General features: G+C 36.0%; 2 protein-coding genes across 7 annotated transcripts; both read right to left on the bottom strand.

The window, feature by feature from the left end:
- Positions 1–864: 864 nt before the first annotated feature.
- LOC104902877 (pentatricopeptide repeat-containing protein At2g28050) lies at positions 865–3,581 on the bottom strand. Its single transcript, XM_057391678.1, is given in 2 exon segments — positions 865–2,686; positions 2,688–3,581. Coding segments are annotated over 2 exon segments (1,293 nt in total). The 5' UTR covers positions 3,416–3,581; the 3' UTR covers positions 865–2,121.
- A 1,159-nt stretch (positions 3,582–4,740) lies between these two features.
- On the bottom strand, positions 4,741–13,726 carry LOC104902878 (SNF1-related protein kinase regulatory subunit beta-3). Of its 6 annotated transcripts, none has more exons than XM_048635780.2 (4): positions 13,392–13,726; positions 13,115–13,209; positions 5,648–5,737; positions 4,741–5,582 (listed from the first exon to the last, which is right to left on the bottom strand). In XM_048635780.2, the coding sequence occupies exons 3-4, from the start codon at positions 5,653–5,655 to the stop codon at positions 5,246–5,248; spliced, it is 345 nt and encodes a 114-aa protein (XP_048491737.1). In that variant the 5' UTR covers positions 5,656–5,737; positions 13,115–13,209; positions 13,392–13,726; the 3' UTR covers positions 4,741–5,245. The 6 variants fall into 6 exon arrangements, with proteins under 6 accessions (XP_048491737.1, XP_010689109.1, XP_010689108.1 ...); XM_010690807.4 differs by having other exon boundaries at positions 4,741–5,569; positions 13,115–13,258; positions 13,392–13,719; XM_010690806.4 differs by having other exon boundaries at positions 4,741–5,569; positions 13,392–13,719.
- Positions 13,727–17,834: the final 4,108 nt, after the last annotated feature.

Genomic DNA, 17,834 nt, shown 5'->3' with positions numbered 1-17,834 from the left:
GTTTAAAGTATTATGTTCATTTTATTATAAACTTGAATAATTTTATTTTAACTACTGCTCTTTCCTTTCTTTTATTAGTTCAATTCGACTAGTTCAAAGACAACTAATGATATGTTACGGTGTCGAGATCTCACAAATGAAGTCAATCGGAAATGGAAGGAAACTCAGAAGCGAGAATATCTTCTTAATGAACTCAATAGTGTTTAATTTGCAATACATGTTCTTTTGTAAGACCCTGGTGTTCATATGAGATATATTGTATTTTTGGTTATAATTCTACATTTCAATACATACTAAATTTTGAATTAACCATCTTTTGTAATTACTAATTTTTTTTTTGATAATTATATAGTTACTCAGTTGGGTTATTCATTATAGATAGTATGTTATTCATCGCAAAATCATATTTGTACATATACAAAGAATAATAATGACAACATAAATATCCATTATAATGAACATATAAGTAATTTTTGAAAGAATATTTTGAAGAATTTGGATGAACAAAATAATAATTTGAATCAGTAGTATGTTAATTTAGTGATAAATGAATAATAGTAAATTTCAAAAATATTTTGAAATTTGAATTTTAAAAATTAGCAGCAATTTTCGAATTTTGAAAATTCGTAAACATATTGAATTTTGAAATTAGTCAAAAATGCTTAATCAAAAATTGCAATTGTTCATTCAACAGAAATGATGAGTTTATTACACTAAATTTTTCATAAATGTTCATTCCGAAATTGCAAATGTTCAATCAACATTAACGTGTTCATTATACTACAATGTTATTGGAATAAACTGGATGTTTCTTGGTTTACAACGCACATGAAGAAAGAGAAATTGAGGTGGGTTCCACAAATGTTCATTTCGAAATTGTAAATCTTAAATCAACAATAACATGTATTCATTATACTACAATATTCATTGAAATAAACTGTATGTTTGTCTCTTTACAACACACATGGGGCAAAAAAGTTGAGAAAAGAGAAATTGAGGTGGATCCTACAAATATTCATTCTAAAACTGCAAATGTTCATTGAAAACCGTGATCACCTAAAGAAAGGTGCTTCTATATTCACCTTCAAATTTTCGAAACATAGCCTAAAGTACACAAACTTGAAACTTGTAAGGAAAATCCCCTACACATTGTCATGGTAGTAGAACCATATCCCTAATTATGTCATTTTCTTCATAAAATTTCATTCCCACTTAATATCACTTCTAAGGTAATAATGGGTACTATGAATACAAACACGAGTTTGGGCATGGACATTAGTTACAATTGGCTTTGACATGATATTTTCTGTCTAAAACTATATGTATACAACCTATATCACTATCTATTACTTTATCATTTACCAAATGGGACGGAATTGTCTTATTTCCAAACAATAGAATCAAGCTTAAGCAGAGACTACGTTAGTTCAGCATGTTCTGATGTAATGGAACTGGCAAAGAGCAAATATTTTGGGACAAAAGAATAATATTCTCTGTTTCTGCTTCACTGTTTGCTGCACCAAATAGTATGCCTTATATAGAATTTGCAGGGATTTTAATCTCCGGTAGATGGTACATAATGCTGTACTGCTGTATTTTCCGAGTCTCAGGAAATGCACGACACGATAATTTGCACAAGGATCACAAGATTCCACTAGGGATCTTATATGCGTATGTTTGCAACAGCTCCGACAGCTACAAGAAAGACCCCTCAGTATCTTATGGATCATAAACTACTAAGCAGTGCAACATCTCAATGATAGGAAAGAACTGGTGCGTTATCCTTCCAATAAAACTTGACTGTGATGCACATTACCACTAGTTGGGCCGCCGATTATCACAATTACACAAATTAGCTATGCATCTATACATATCCTCCCCAAAAATTTGTTTGAAATGTATCAATCCATTCAAGTATCTTGCAACCAGAGCTTATCATGAACTGCCCAAATCGCAGACAAAAACGAACTAGACAAGGCTTTTGAGTAGATCTTGATGTTACATGGTTGAAAATATCTCATTTTTTTGCAGTTCAGAGCTAAGTGCAGGACCATCCATCCGTTCTTCAATGTTAAACAGGCGACAAATGCATATCATAGGCTTTCATTCTGTCATCATTGTTCACCAATCTTTGAGCACGGCATCAATGGAATCCTGACAAGATTTATGATCAGGATGGCACTTCACTTTCACCATACGTTTAACTTCTTCAAGCTCATCCACCATCCCAACTTTCTGATATCCGTCAACTAGAGCATTGAGCACAACATCATTCAGCTCACCTCCCTCATTGTTTAGCAACTCATCTACCAACTCTTTCACCTGATCCATCACACGAAACTTGCACATAGCACCTATCAAGCATGTATAAATATCACCACAAGGGCCAATGTCTTCCTCCTGCATTTTTCTAAGTAATGCATAGCCACTGCTTATATCTCCTAATCGGCAATACCCCTTAATGACCATATCATACAAGTGCACCTCAGCCTCAATATCTTTGTCCTGCATCTCCAAAAGCAACTTTCTTGCTTCATCAACCTTACCAAAACCTGAATACCCCTCAATTAAAAGCTTATAAGTTGTATCATTGAACTCAATACCTTCGCGTTCCATATCAAACTATCTCGAACTCCCACCTTTTGAACATATCAATAATAGTTTACAATTGGGTCTAACCCCTTCTTGATCTCTCCCCCAATTCTGTGGCAATTTCACTCCCCAATACACCACTTACAACAATTGTCAATGAAAACACAGAAACCTCCATACCCGAATCCACCATTCGACGAAAAAACTCGAAAGCCAAATCAACCTTATCAGTTTTAATTAAAGCATACAAATGTACAGAACAAGTCCTCTCATCTCTTTCAACTTCTTTCTCCACCATGTACTCAAATACAGTAATTACCATATCAAACATATGATGATCAGAATACATCTTGAGCAACATATTTAACAACTTGGTAATAATTTTAGATTCTTTACAATAATTTTCAACCCAAGAGGTAAAATCAGAAAAAGGGTACCTGTAATTTGGGCCAAGTAATAATTTTTTCAACAGAAACTCAGCATCCGAGAACAACCTAGATTTGATTAGCCTGCAAATGACAGTGAAATGGGCATGAAAATCAGGTTTAAATGATAGGTCAGATTGATTATGAAGCACAATATTAAAGATTCGTAAACAATCATAAGTTTTGACATTTGGGTCAGAGAGAAAGGAAATGAGTTGGTGGGAGGAGAGAGAAGAGAGGAAAGAAGAAATGGTATGGTGGGGAGATGAAACGGTGTCGAAAGCAGAGTTGATAAGGGTATTAATGGGGGTTAGTTCATAGTTGAGGGAAGAGGAAATGGTGGAAGGAAATGCTCTTTTAGCTGTTTTCAGGGTTTTCAGGAATTCTTGGGTCGGCATTAGAGTAGATTTTGTGGGCAAGTAAAGTAGTTTAATGGAGTGGTAGGAGTTTTGCCTGATTTATATGGGATATTTGACAAATAGTATTGTGTATATAGCCCATATGGGTGAACATTATTTTTGTAAATTTTTTTTTTCGACTTTGAGGTAGGGATGGCAATTAGACGCGGCAGATGTGGAGGGATGGTACCTCCACATCGACACCCGGATAAAATTCTCATCTCCATTTCCGCTCGACCACCCATTACGGGGGGAAATTCAAGATTCATCCCCGCCCTACCACCAGCATCGGTACCAGCACCCGCTTCGTACTCACGCCATACCCACAAATTTATATTTTGCAAGATAAAATTATTAATAATATAAGTATATAAATAGAATTTTGATAATAAATATGCAGGGCGGGCGGGGATAGGGCGGATATAGCATAAAATCCACACTCGATCCACCACCCATTGCGGGTACGATTTTAATCCCCAACTCTGCCAAACCTAGACGCATCTCCTCCCCACTTGAGTGGGAATGGGGTGAGTATCCTACTTGACCCGCCCCACTGCCATCCTTACTGAGGGGGTGTTTTTTGCCTTTTGGGGGTATTCCAGAAAAGTAATTGGCCCCTCAAAAAAGAAAAGTAATTGGTATTTTAGAAAGCTTTTTCATAAAATTACCAAAATTATCACTAGTATGCAAAGAGTAAATATATCTTATAAAACTTCGATTGGATGTTGTTATGTTATGATACAATGATCGCTTTGTAATGAAACTGTAGTGACTGTCGCATAATGCTTGTATAATAGAGAATGTAAATTAACCTCGAGATTCAAGAGGAGATCTGGAAAATCCTTCCAACGATCAAGTAAGTAATATGAGCTCTATCACTTTAAAGCGAGTGGAGTAGAGAGATCATTAAAATATTATGCCTACAAATAGTGCAAAAGGGATAGTTATAGCGACACTGTTCACTTTATTAGCGCTAAAGGAATAATTAGGGTGTTCATTTCAAATATCCAATCCAATCCGAAATTTCCTACTTAGTATATTTAAGATCGAAAAATCAGTTTCTCGTTTAATATGAATTATTATATTACTTACATTATCTCCCCTTCAAAAAACATTACTTGCATTATCACATAGTTTTCCATGTTCGCAGCAAAAGGCAAGCAATTAGTTTGTTCCAAAACATTACTTCCTCCATTATACAGTTCCTTTATTTAACCATCACTTGGTTCTTCATAGAAAAACAGTACAGCATATTATCATAAAATTTCGACTACTATTACCTAAAGGCGTCAAAAGCCTTGCAGTACATAGGACTAAGAACTAGCTGATCTAATAATACGAGAGAACTTTATTACAGAATGATGGAAGGTACCAAAACAAAAAACCCAGTTGGTTTATAACTGCCGTAAAGATAGGAAATTAGTCTAAGTTTATTTCTTCAATATAGGAGTAATATTAATTTCCTGGACTCTGTCCAGCCATTCCAGACCCCAACAACCAAAGAAGAATCCAACATAATCTCAAAGTCAATCATGATAAAAGATCATGACTTTGGCGAAACATGTGAACAAGAGGTCAGCTCCCACTAATAAGTACAACAAAAGCTGCCAATAAATTCTTCCTTCTACATCAACACTGTATTTGATGCTAACCAATAATAATCTTAGGCAACGCTAAGGTGTTGCGGTGGAACGATCCTAGATACGGAAATAATTACCAGGCAATATATCTACAATGATAATTTCCCTGGAGAAAATTTCAGAATATTCCACATGAAATCAAAGCAAATTGGCAATATACCTAATGGAATGACTACGCCTTGGCTATAAATCAAGCATTGCCCCCCCTTCTCTGGACAGGCTTGTAAAGAACAACAGTCACAAACTTTGACCGGAAGCGGTGAGTAAAACCGAGCGCCACAACAGATCTTGGAGCCTCCCTATTTTCAATGTACAGATGGTTTACAATCACGTTCTGAGGCAGGGGAAGCGTACTAGAGGTTTCTCTACTTGCAGGGCAGCTTAACAAGGTATGCTGCAAGTGCGGAGGGACAAGAGGTGGTTCACGTGCCTCATCCTCATTTCCAGGGTATACATTGGTATAACTTGAACTAGGCGAATCAGGAGTTTCAAATCCTACTACAGTACCTTCTCCCTGCAAAATAAAGCTATTTATTGATTAAGATCTATAATAACCATATTCCTAAAATGGCAATCCACGGGTGACACCTACTTGCTCATTGCTGTATGTGGTGCTCATGTTGAGGAAGTAGTCACTTAGAGACAAAGTCGCATGAACAAATATGCCTTCTGAGTGAAGAACCTGAAACAAGATACACATCTTCAATATGATTTTTGAAATGTAAAAACAACATAATTCACTACAGTTCAAGCTGAAAGCAGGAATGGAAGTGCACTCACATGAAAACTGAAACAGTTCAAAGGTAACATAAGTCAAATGAAATCATTTTCACTCCCAGAATACATGGAACATGGAACCAAGCAGTTATGTGTTTTAACAAAGCAGGCTAGAGTCCATATCACAAAGGTCATGGCTTATCCATAATGATAAGACAGGAAAGAACCTCCTCATATCATATGTTTATTTTGCATTTTCTGAACCGATTATGTTTAAAAACCGCATCAGGTACATGTATATGGAACCCGTATGCTAGGAAGCAGAAGGTACAAAGAAAAAGGGGGTGGATAAGAAACTTCTTAACAATAACAACAAAGTCAACTCATCTTCCAAAGCGTGGATTATGCACTAGGGTGCACAATGCTCATCGTGCACCCAAAAAGAACGTACCATTTATATAAAAGAACACGAACATTTTTCAACAACTTTTCTACTTTAAAAAAGACCACACGACTTAAAATTAAAGAACATGTAAATTTATATTTATAAAAGAAGAAAGGTTATAATGAAAAGAACATATAGTAAATGAACATTAACACTTAAGGTAAAAGAACATATACATTTTAGATTTAAATTTGAAAAAGGAATCTTTAGTTGCAAAATTTAAGGAAACAAATAACAATAATTTTTTCGGTTTTTTCACCATATACCCCTGACAAATTTTTTTTGCACCGTATACCCTTTCAACTTTCCAAATTCACCATATACCCCTCACTTTTCGAAAAATACATCAACTTACCCTTTTGACTAACGGTGTTAGACTTCCGTTAGTCATTAGGCCCTAATCCTACTTAACTAACCTAAATCATTCAAACACTAATTCTAACCCTAACCCTAATCTAATACACTAACATCCCTTTTAGGATAATTATTGAAGATCTTGTATCCCCTTGGGCCCACTGCCACACCCTCTGAGAACCATCCCCACACCCCTTGGGCCCACTGCCACGTCCCTCTAAGAACCATCCCCCACCCTTTGGGCCCACTGCCACGTTACACCCCACCCCCTCACCTCCTCACCACCACCCCCTCCCCTTCTCCCAGTGACCCCCCCTCCCCTTCCCCCGCTGACCCCCCCTCACCACCAACGCCTCGCCACCACCATCTCGTCACCACCACCTCCCCTCCCTAACCCCCGCTGACCCTGTTTAGTACTCCCTCTCTCCTACCTCGAGCTTCGGTAATCGTACACCCCATCCCCCAAACCTCCGACAGATTGTGGCAGAGCAAAGCGCGGCAAAGCGCGCAGACGACATCAAAACAGCGCGAGAAATGCCCAGCAGAGGGGAGGCGAGAGAAAGAGCGGAGGGGAAAAGACGTGTGCGAACAGTCTCGAGGTGCGGTCCGATGGTGTTAGGCGTGGTGTTGGTGACGGGTGGTGGTGAGGGGTCAGCGGGGGAAGGGGATGGGGAGGGGGTGGGTTGTCGGGGAAAGGGGAGGGCTTGCCGGCGAAAAGGGAGGGGGTTGCAGCTGGGGTGGGAGAAGGGGAGGGGTGGTGGGTGGTTGGTTCTCGAAAATCCGGTGGGATGGAGTGGGGGACAGGTGGTTCTCGAAAATCCGGTGGGATGGGGTGGGGTGCGAAAATCCGGTCAGGGTTGGGGGTCAGGTGGTGGTGGGTCAAGTGGTGGTGGGACAGTGGGTTAGGGGGTGATGCTGGTTAGGGTGGGTTAGGGGGGGTGGGCTGTGGGCTGGAGATGGGTTAGGGATGGGGTGGTGGGTTGGGGATAAGGGCTAGTGGGCTTTTAGGGTTAGGTTTTTTAGTTAGTTAGGTTTAGGGCTAAGAGTTAGTATTAGGGTTTAGAGTTTAGGATAGTTAATTAGGATTAGGAGAGGATTAGGGCCTAATGACTAACGGAAGTCTAACACCGTTAGTCAAAAGGGTAAGTTGATGTATTTTTCGAAAAGTGAGGGGTATATGGTGAATTTGGAAAGTTGAAAGGGTATACGGTGCAAAAAAAAATTTGTCAGGGGTATATGGTGAAAAAACCGTAATTTTTTAAAAATATAGACTCTAAAAATGATAAAACGACGTAGTTTAGAAAAGGGTGCACCATGCTCTACATGCACTTGGGTGCATGTACTTATTTGCGCTCATCTTCCAGGTATAGCTTGACCTTGCTGCCCCTCCATCCTCCACTCTGCCATATTTTGTTGATGGCTGAAACTCACTTTGCATGGCTGCTACCCTCCATGGTCTGTGACACTATGACAATGGTGATTGAATCTCCCCTACCACCACCTCTCTAGATTATGCTACAATGAAGATCTATACCATCTCAAACTGATAGGTAAGCAAGTTAATGTGGCAGATCATGGTGGTGATAATACTAGAAGGGTTTCACTACATAATGCTGATAGTTGGAGAAAAACAAGGTAGTAATGGATCTCTACTTGCGTATGAGTTAAAGGGGAAGGGAAGGAAGCAGGTGAACACTTATCATAATGGGACAGAGAGAGAGAAAGAGAGAGGGTGAACTACATGACAAACAATGTTTATGAGAAATGAACTGACGTCATCTCAAATGCTCAGGGCAGAGTTCAGAATAATTTAGGACAACGAGCAGATGCATTAAATGCCATCTGAGTAAAAGTTGCAAGGTCTCCGAACAGAGGGATGCAGTCTAAAAAGCCGAGAACATGGAAGTATTGAGGTGCCAAGGGTTATACATGATGAAAGAGTAGCTGAACGCTATTCTGAAGTTCGTCTCTTCAATTCAACATTCAGATAGCACTAGATTAGAAATGCAGCTCTAGAAACATCAAATCATGACAAATTCAAGATAAAATTTCATTGCACACAATCTGATAGAGATAGAAACCTAAAGCATACAATTGATCTAAGCCTTTTCATAAGAATACACAGTGATGAGCAGTGATACCCACGCTCATGAGGGAAAATAAAAGAGGAGCATATAAAAGAAAAAATATGGGAGGACAGAGGTTGAGTAGACCTCCAGAACAAGTCATCAAGCAGAAGACAAGGGAAAGATGAGAGAGTAAGATTTAAGAAATTATATTCTAAGCCTCTTAAACCACCACTGCAACTCACCATCACCAGATTATAACCATGAAACCCATATCCTTTATCCAATCCCTACCCCCTTAGAAGGTGCTGGGCCCCATCAGACACCTAGACGAACAGCAAACAATTCATACAGACAAAAAACTCAAAAAAATTGGCTACAAGAACCAAGAGCCTTTGGAGACTCAAAGCATCTAGGAACTTCCAAAAATTATCAGAAGGCTAAGAGACATCCAAACTTACAAGGATACTACATCGTCAAATGTGACAAACACAACTTAAGCAATTTTACAAATTGTATATCACACAAAAATATAGATCATTAGCCTAGCAACTAATACCTTGAGGATTGGAAGAGTCATAAGTATCACTTATCAGTCATAACTCATATAACGCAATCTTACTCTTATCATTTAAAATTGGCTCTTTTACCCTTACCCCAAAAACAAAGACAATCTGTGTCGTCAAAGACGAAGTGAAGAGCTTGAAGTAGGAAACAACATCGTAATGAATTATGACACAATTAGTTTAGCCTTTCATAATACAAAGACGAAATACTAGCTAAAATAGAGAGATCCAGAAACCATAAGCTAACAAGCAGGATCCTAAACAAACACCACATCATCCACACCCTCACTGAGTCACTCCTACCCTAAGCCCTTCCTTTAGGAATTTCTCATGTACAGATTCAATGCAATTCATAAAGATTGGATTGCTATTGAAGCTAAAAGTACAAGCCAGAAAGAAGTCAGGCATTTAGGGGTCGTTTGGTTCAAGATATGGAATGGAAAGGGAATGGATATAAATACAGGAGGGGAATGGTAACAAAAATGGTTACCTTTATTGAGTGTTTGGTTCAAGCCAAGGAATGGAAAAAAAGGGTAACCATTAACTTCAAGTAATGGATTTTGTTACTTGAGGGGGAGGGTAACAAATTGGAGGGAATCCATTACCATCAAGTAATTGTAAGGGATTGATGAGGGGTTTGAACCAAACAAAAAGAAAGGGAATCGATAATTGATTCCGTTTCTTGAAACCCAAAAATAGTGAACCAAACGACTCCTTAGAGGGAGAAAGAAGCAATAACTGCCTAGGTAAAGGAGATGAGTCATATCCACTTCGATCAAAGAGCATCCTTCCAGAAATAGACCATATACTTCAAGACATCAACTTCAGAAGCTCTATGATGATGCTTTGATTAAGATAATTGATTGACAAGTGTCACACAAGAAAATAAAAAGATTGTTGAAGCATCATAACTTGATAATTAACAGATGAATGTTACTCCTTCAGGCTATTCAATTTGATGTTCAGGGAAAGTAGTCACCTTACTAAATAGTACTCCCTATGTAAAAGTGCATTATAAAAAACGCTTCTGGTTTATATTTAGAGAAAATAAAGGAGGGATATGGCATGACTATTATCAAAGAAGGAATATGGAATGACTATTATCAAAAAAGCCAAGAAGGGATAAAGGAGGAGGATGATAACGCACGCTCTGATGTGAAAATCACAGGTTTTTAGTTGTCAACATGCTTTTACAGTTGTAGAAACTTTGATTTCATCTTTTGTGTTGACTTCAACATTTTGGAGGCAGAGTTATTGTGACCAAACACAGTAAACAGCACCCTAATGTTATCCCACTCAATGTATCAAATAAAGTCAATCTTGACCTAATAAATTGCGCAATCACCCCATCGATTTCGAAGTAGCATAAGCGTATTCTTAGCCCAATGTCTTTAAGCCTACAGGTTGGAGAAGTCCAAAAATGCAACTAATATCTACAGCTGGAGAAAAAACAAACTGCCAATTGCCAACTTGCACTAAAACCTATTCATCAAACTACAATGAGCTATCAAAACTTCCAAAATCGCACTGGATGAGTTTGCACAAATTGAATATGTAAAAGTAACTCACATGTTAATTACTTGATTCAAGAGCCAGATTTATGTGAGAAGCCCCTCTCACAGTAGCTAGCTTTTTGAAAAAGATTTTGGTAAGCTACCCTCAGAACAGGAGGGAAAACAAATACTAATTTAAGATGTTCAAAGCAAGCTTACTGTGGTCATTGGTCAGAGTTAACAACATTTTGATTTACCTTTTTCCCCATCCTATTAGTTTCCTGATTTAGTTCAGTAGATAAGCTAGTAGAATAGCTTCATCTACTTATGTTCATGGAAATTGAGCAGGCAGCATTATAATCTTCTAGTCCATGCATACCGTAGAAAAGGGTTCACTTATATTTCAAAGGGATGTATCAGATCAAGCAGGAACTCAATTTGAAAATAGAAAGTGGGACAAAGTACTTCTGCTCACCAATAAAACTGGAGCAACAGTTTACTTTGTCATTTAGGATAGAAACCATATTCAGAACACAAGTTATATGGTGCTCCCACTTTGGCATTCATCAATTAGCCTATCAATTAATTAAATGAACAAATGTTGTCAAGTAGTAAGTCCATAACCACAAATGAACTGAAGCGAGAAAAACTATCATTCGAGGTAACTTATTGGACCTATCAATCAAGGTTCCTTATTGAACCTCTCAATTAACATTCATCAAAATAAACTTCAAGTTGCTTTATATCAATTATTGAAGCATTGCTTGTTGATCATTAATAAACTTAAATTACAAAAATTTATGCCCATAAAACATTATATAGTAAAAGGAAACCAATATGTTGTTAAAATATATTAATTTAGATTCACAAAATGATTACTTATTCAAGTTGAAAAGTTTAAATAAACTTTTAAGTTATACGTTCATCAGTTATATATTAAAGAAAAATTGACTGCAATGTATAATTTAGATCAGACAAATATCGGCCACTGGAATTTTCATATCGTACATTCTAAAACTTAAGATTAATTTATCGTCAATCTTTTTCCCCGTGTTAAAAATAGAGTAGGTAATGCACTTATCTACAAGTTAGCCAAGCTAAATTCAATTGTTGAGGAAGTTAAAATATGAATAACAGAGGCTAGTATTAAGGTGATAGACGTTGTTAACAAAAATATTAGCTTAGCCAGTGCTTTCGGTCGGATTGCTTTAGACTAAGCTTCGAGAGCGGAGCGCTAAACTAAAAGCTACTTTCGGCGGATTTATAATCAAGAAATCCCATCCGTCTATTAGTTCAAGCCTATTCTCTAACAGCAAATTCTTGTTGATTGAAGTTAAACTGGATGTTTATTCATTAAATTAATTGAATTCATCCGTTCGAAAGGAAATCCATCTACAAACGCAAGGAGCACCATGCAATAAGGCACCATTACATAAGTATTTCATACACTAAAATCGTTATTTTAGAATACATGTTCCTATAATTATTGTCAAAATAGACTATAAGATTCCTCTAAAGAACTAAATGAGCTTTCATATGCATAATGTATCAAGCTAAGCTTGTACTTACGATTCAAAAGAAATGAAGATCATCCCCAATTCCGGAAAATGTCCAGCTCATATTGGTTTTGTTCGATTGTTGATCACTCTAATAACTTTTCCCCAAACTCAACCATTTCTCTTACTCTCTTCATAAGAGTTAGATATCTGCAATATCCTCAGCTTGTTTGGTATTTTTATAGTAAAGGAAAGAAAGAGAAGAGAAAAGAAAGGGAAGAGAAATAGAAGTAATTAAATTTGCTATTGTTTGGCTGAGTAAAAAGATTGGAAAGGAATCCAATGTTTGGTTAGTTATCAGGGAAGGGAAAAGCAAAAAAAATGAACAGCTTCTTAATTTGTCTTTCCTCCCGAATTCTTCCAATTATGAGGAAAGTGAAGGTTTTTTTATCAGAATCTTTTACCATACTTCCTTCCAATTTGTTAAGAAAACCCATACAATTTTAAGAACCAAATATGAAAAAGTGTTTTCCTTTCTTCTTCAATTCAAATCATCCCAGCCAAACTAGCTATTAATATACATTTGGCCATGGCAATGCATATTGAACATAGCAACAATTGCATTAGATCATTTACAGACACAAGGTAAGTTGAAAGTTCGAATTTCCACAAAATAAAAACTAACGCCGTCACATGATTAAAAACAAAAAGGAACATCAAATATCTAAATAAAATAAATTCCCATACACTGCAACCACGAAAAAAAGAAACCCTATTAGCCAAAGTTCCCGTAATTTGCAAAATCAACCCAGCACAATCAATGGAAATATGGAGCCTCAAAAAGAACTTCAATCTATAAAAAGCTACAAAAGAAAAATCACAAATAAAAAGAGGAAAAGTAGGAAAACATGGTAGGACATACCCTAATGAGAAAAAATAGTCGGTAATCCCAGCCTCCTGTGATTGATTAATCAGTGATGCTCTAATGGCGGAGCTGAGCGCATCATCTAAGAGAATCTGAAGTTGATCGTATCAACAAAAATCACAAATCCCCAAATTAACAAATCTATTGGCAAATGATCAATAATCAGTATTCACAAATTGGCGAAATTGCAAAAAAAAAAAAAAAAAGAAGAGAAAAGGGGCAAATTGAGAAATCAATAAAATGAAAAGTTCGAAGTGCGAGAAAAGATAATGACCTTTATGAGGAAGAAGAAGAAGAAGTGGGTATTCCCCCCCTTTGAAATTGACGTGGTTGGGGAGCGTCGAACCCGCGATTAGCGTGCGGAGCTACAATATGTTTGAAATAAAGTTCTGAAGTTTGTGCTTCAGAACTTGACTGCACTGCAGACGGAGAAGAATTCTGGGGATTTTCTCGCCGGACATACGCCTCAATCTGCCGGAGGAAAAGTGACACTGGGGAGAGAGAGAGAGAGAAACTAATTAGGGCTTAGTTGTCGCTCATCTATGTCATTATACAGGAAAAAGTTTGTTTTGGGTACCACGTGCTGTGCTACCCCATGCATCCAAATTCATGGAGATATGTGGGGAGGGCACAATTTCTTTCATTTTGAATTGAATTAATGAAAATTTAGTGTGATTTTTTTTATTTTACATAAATTCAGTTCAATTTATTTTTAAGTCAGAAAAATTATGTTTAATTAAGTAAGTTTTTTTTTAGAGTTTTCATTTAATGTGGTTCATTTCAGTTCAGTTCAGTTCAGACACATTAAGTTCATTTCATTTCACACAAATTCAGTTTAGTTTGAAAGAACAGAGCTTTACTAGCTTAGGATATGTTCGTTATCATTTTGTAATTTTGATTACTTCAGTTGTTGTCTTTATAACATTAAAGAAATTCCAAACAAATGCATTTCAACACCTAAGAGGAGAGCGACACATGCCGGTTGTCATATGTGATTTTTATCTTTTATTTATTTTAAAGTGATTTTTAATTCAATACCTTTCACAAATTATTTTTATCTACATTTTATGAGTAACAAAAGAAAGTCCCAAAGAAATGACATGGCCATGTCAATGCTTGACAGGCGAACAACATGTGACAGTCGTTGCCCTCATGTTTTGGTAATAGATATTAACTAGTTTTTTTTGCCCGGACGATGCCTCGGGTCAGTTACAGTAAACAAATGATGTTGTTATTTTTCATTTCATAATTTATTTTGCTACTTTTCATATTTATTGTCCATTAAGAAATTGAAAATTTCACATCACGATGTGATAAGTAAAAAAAAATTGAAAGCTTTGGGTTTGAAAACAATACCTTAAAGGAATTGTGGTAAGAGAATATGACATCAATAGTCTCTTGTAAGTTACGTAATAAGAGTGTTAAAGATGTACTCTTTCCGTTCTTTAATTACTACATTTTCCTTAAATGGTTGTTTCTTTTTAATTGCTACATTTTTCTTATTTGGGGCACTTGGCCCACCATAAAGTAATACTTTTATATTTGTTCTTCTCTTTTTCCACTCAAAAATACTACTTTTTTCATTATTTTACATTAAAAGGATAAAAAAGTGTACTCCAAAAAGCTTGAGAGTGACATTGCATAAATTGTTGTGCATACAACAATGTAGCAATAAAAAAACGGAGGGAGTATATACTTGTTAAGTCTTTTTCGTTAACTATAATTATTACAAGACTTTATCATATTTTATTTGAAACATTAAACAACAAAGTTATAGTGTATTGATGGTTAAACTCTTACTTTTCATTTCAAAGGTCATGTGTTCGATACCTTGCACTTACACATTTTTCTAGAAAAAGTGAGGAGTACACATGAACATATAGCATTTGCATTAAAAATTTGAGGAGAGTGTCACGTGGCACATAGACTTTCTTTTGCACGTATTTTAATATACTTCCTCCGTTTTTTAATAAGTGACACATATTCCTTTTTAGGAAATATCAAAATAAGTGACACATAGCTATTTTTCGTAAAAATTGTTCCTTTTTATTACACTTTTGCCACTCATTAATCACCCACCACTTTAATTCATTTACTAACCCCCCACCTAATTCATTAAATAACCCCCAACCCAAGTTGATGACTCCCTCCTTTTTTTCACCCCAACCCATCAGCTACCCCCTCTTATGATATCATCTTTCTTATGTTTCTGTGATTCTGTAAGTGAAGATCTATGTTGAGAGATGCTTAGTTACTGTTAATTTTAGTTTGATATATGCTGAATGATGCTTAGATACTGTTAATTTTAGTTTTGTATATGTTGAGTGATGCTTAGTACAGTTGATTTATGTTTATTTAGGTTGATTCATGTTTGTTATGTTCATTTTGGAGCCAATTTGTTAATTTTAGTTTGATTTATCATTTTTTTTTGTTGATTGTTGTTTATTTTAGGTTGATTCATGTTTGATTATGTTCATTTAGGTGAATTTATGTTCATTGTATTTTGATGTATGTTTACTGATGCTTAGTACAGTTGATTCATGTATATTTTGGTTGATTCATTTTTTTATGTTCATTTTGATGAGTTTCTGTTAATTTTAGTTTGATTTATCATGTTTTCTGTTGATTGTTGTTTATTTTAGGTTGATTCATGTTTGATTATGTTCATTTAGGTGAGTTTATGTTCATATGTTCATTGTAGTTTGATGTATGTTTAGTGATGCTTACTACTGTTGATTCATGTTTATTTAGGTTGATTCATGTTTGTTATGTTCATTTTGGTGAGTTTCTGTTAATTTTAGTTTGATTTATCATGTTTTCTGTTGATTGTTGTTTATTTTAGGTTGATTCATGTTTGATTATGTTCATTTAGGTGAGTTTATGTTCATTGTAGTTTGATGTATGTTTAGTGATGCTTAGTACAGTTGACTCATGTTTATTTAGGTTGATTCATGTTTGTTATGTTCATTTTGGTGAGTTTCTGTTAATTTTAGTTTGATTTATCATGTTTTCTGTTGATTGTTGTTTATTTTAGGTTGATTCATGTTTAATTATGTTCATTTAGGTGAGTTTATGTTCATTGTAGTTTGATGTATGTTTAGTGATGCTTAGTACAATTGACTCATGTTTATTTAGGCTGATTCATGTTTGTTATGTTCATTATGGTGAGTTTCTGTTCATTAAATTTTAGTTTGATTTATCTTGTTTGCTGTTGTTTTTAGAGTTGGTTTCCTCAATGATGAAACACTTTAAAACTGAACATGTAGCTAGGCTAAACTCATTAAATATGCCCCATCTGGAAGTAAGGTGTTGCAATTAGGAGGCAACAAGTAATTAGAAGGTTGTGGCCTGTGAATATGACTTTTTGTTGCATTTGCATGAAACTATATAGACTGAGATGTTTTTATGAAAACCTCTATGAAGAATGAGGTCAACAGCTTTTTGTGCTTACATGAAGTCATTATAGCCTTTGAAATTACTAACTATCACCATTACATCACCCTCATTTCATGTTGTGAGGCTATTAAATGTTGTTTTTCCCTTTGCTATGTATGTGGATTGGGGACTTTATGAGAGGACAAACCAAAAACAAGTGTTTTTCCTTTTAAAAGCTGTTAAATGGAAATCAAATGATGATGCAAAAAGATATTCTTCATCCATTGCATGCACACTTTACAAAAAGTTTACTTTTGTTTTTTTACAAAATATTTTTTTATAAAAAAGTTAGTGTTTCCTATGACTATTTTCTTTTAACATACAAAAAATGTTTACAAAAGGCCTCTTATACTTGATGATGAGGCTAATGTTTGATGCCCAAAATATGTGTTGTTGCCGCTGTCTTAATGTGCAAACAATGTTGTTGTTGCTACCATACTTGTTGATGCCTTACTGCTTCCTATTCTTGAGTGGTCCCCTCTGTTTGGCTTTGACTTGCATTGAAATCAGGGTATGCCCCAATTATGATGTCCTTGTTCAATTCATTAATTGTGTAACTTATCTGATAACTCAACATAAGTTGGTAAAAGACCCAATCTGTCAAGCCTTTTCTTGCCTTTATATGGATTTTTGTAGTTATTTCCACCTTTCACTTTAAGGACCTCAAGCATGATAACATCAAATGTAGCCATGTATAATTAATCAACCTTGGATCATACACATTGTAGGCCTCTTCCACACTTTCCACCAACTTTTCTACTGAATCTGAAAAAGTTTGGTGTTGATTTGATTGAATTGCTTTAAAAAAGCCTAAGTCTAGCATGTTCAGATCAGGAGATTAAGCTGGTTGACATATGAGTTAAATTTCAAACCCATCTTTCTTAGCTTCTTGGAGAAAGAGTGGGTCATCTGGGGCAATGTGAGGCCTTGCATTATCTTGTTCAATCCATATTTGATTGCATCCATCTGCTGGCCATTTCTCCTTTATTGTTGGTAGCAATTTAGTGATTATCATATCCCTTATTGTGTCCTTTGTGATGCTTTGCTTGGCTTTGAGTTCAATTGCACCCGCTGGTCTATTACAAGACCATCTTTGAGCAGCAAATCCTCTACAAACGCATAGATTCCCAACTTTTCATCCCAATTATTCTATCCCCTATCCATGGCCTAGCAATTGCACCCATAAACATCACCTTTGTAATGAAAGCTTTTGATTGGCAAGCCCTATATGGATCTTCCTCCTCTGACGGAAGGTAAAATCTTTGGGTGACCTTGTTCATGA

Source organism: Beta vulgaris, chromosome 9, assembly GCF_026745355.1.
Source record: "Beta vulgaris subsp. vulgaris cultivar EL10 chromosome 9, EL10.2, whole genome shotgun sequence".
NCBI classification, from domain to species: domain Eukaryota; kingdom Viridiplantae; phylum Streptophyta; class Magnoliopsida; order Caryophyllales; family Amaranthaceae; genus Beta; species Beta vulgaris.
This window is presented reverse-complemented; position numbering and strand designations above follow the sequence as displayed.

Excerpts from the sequence above, each read along its gene's own strand:
- LOC104902878 (XM_019251724.3), bottom strand. Across the intron at positions 5,570-5,647 it reads CCACATACAGCAATGAGCAA|GGAGAAGGTACTGTAGTAGG; the intron begins GTAGGTGTCACC and ends TTTATTTTGCAG.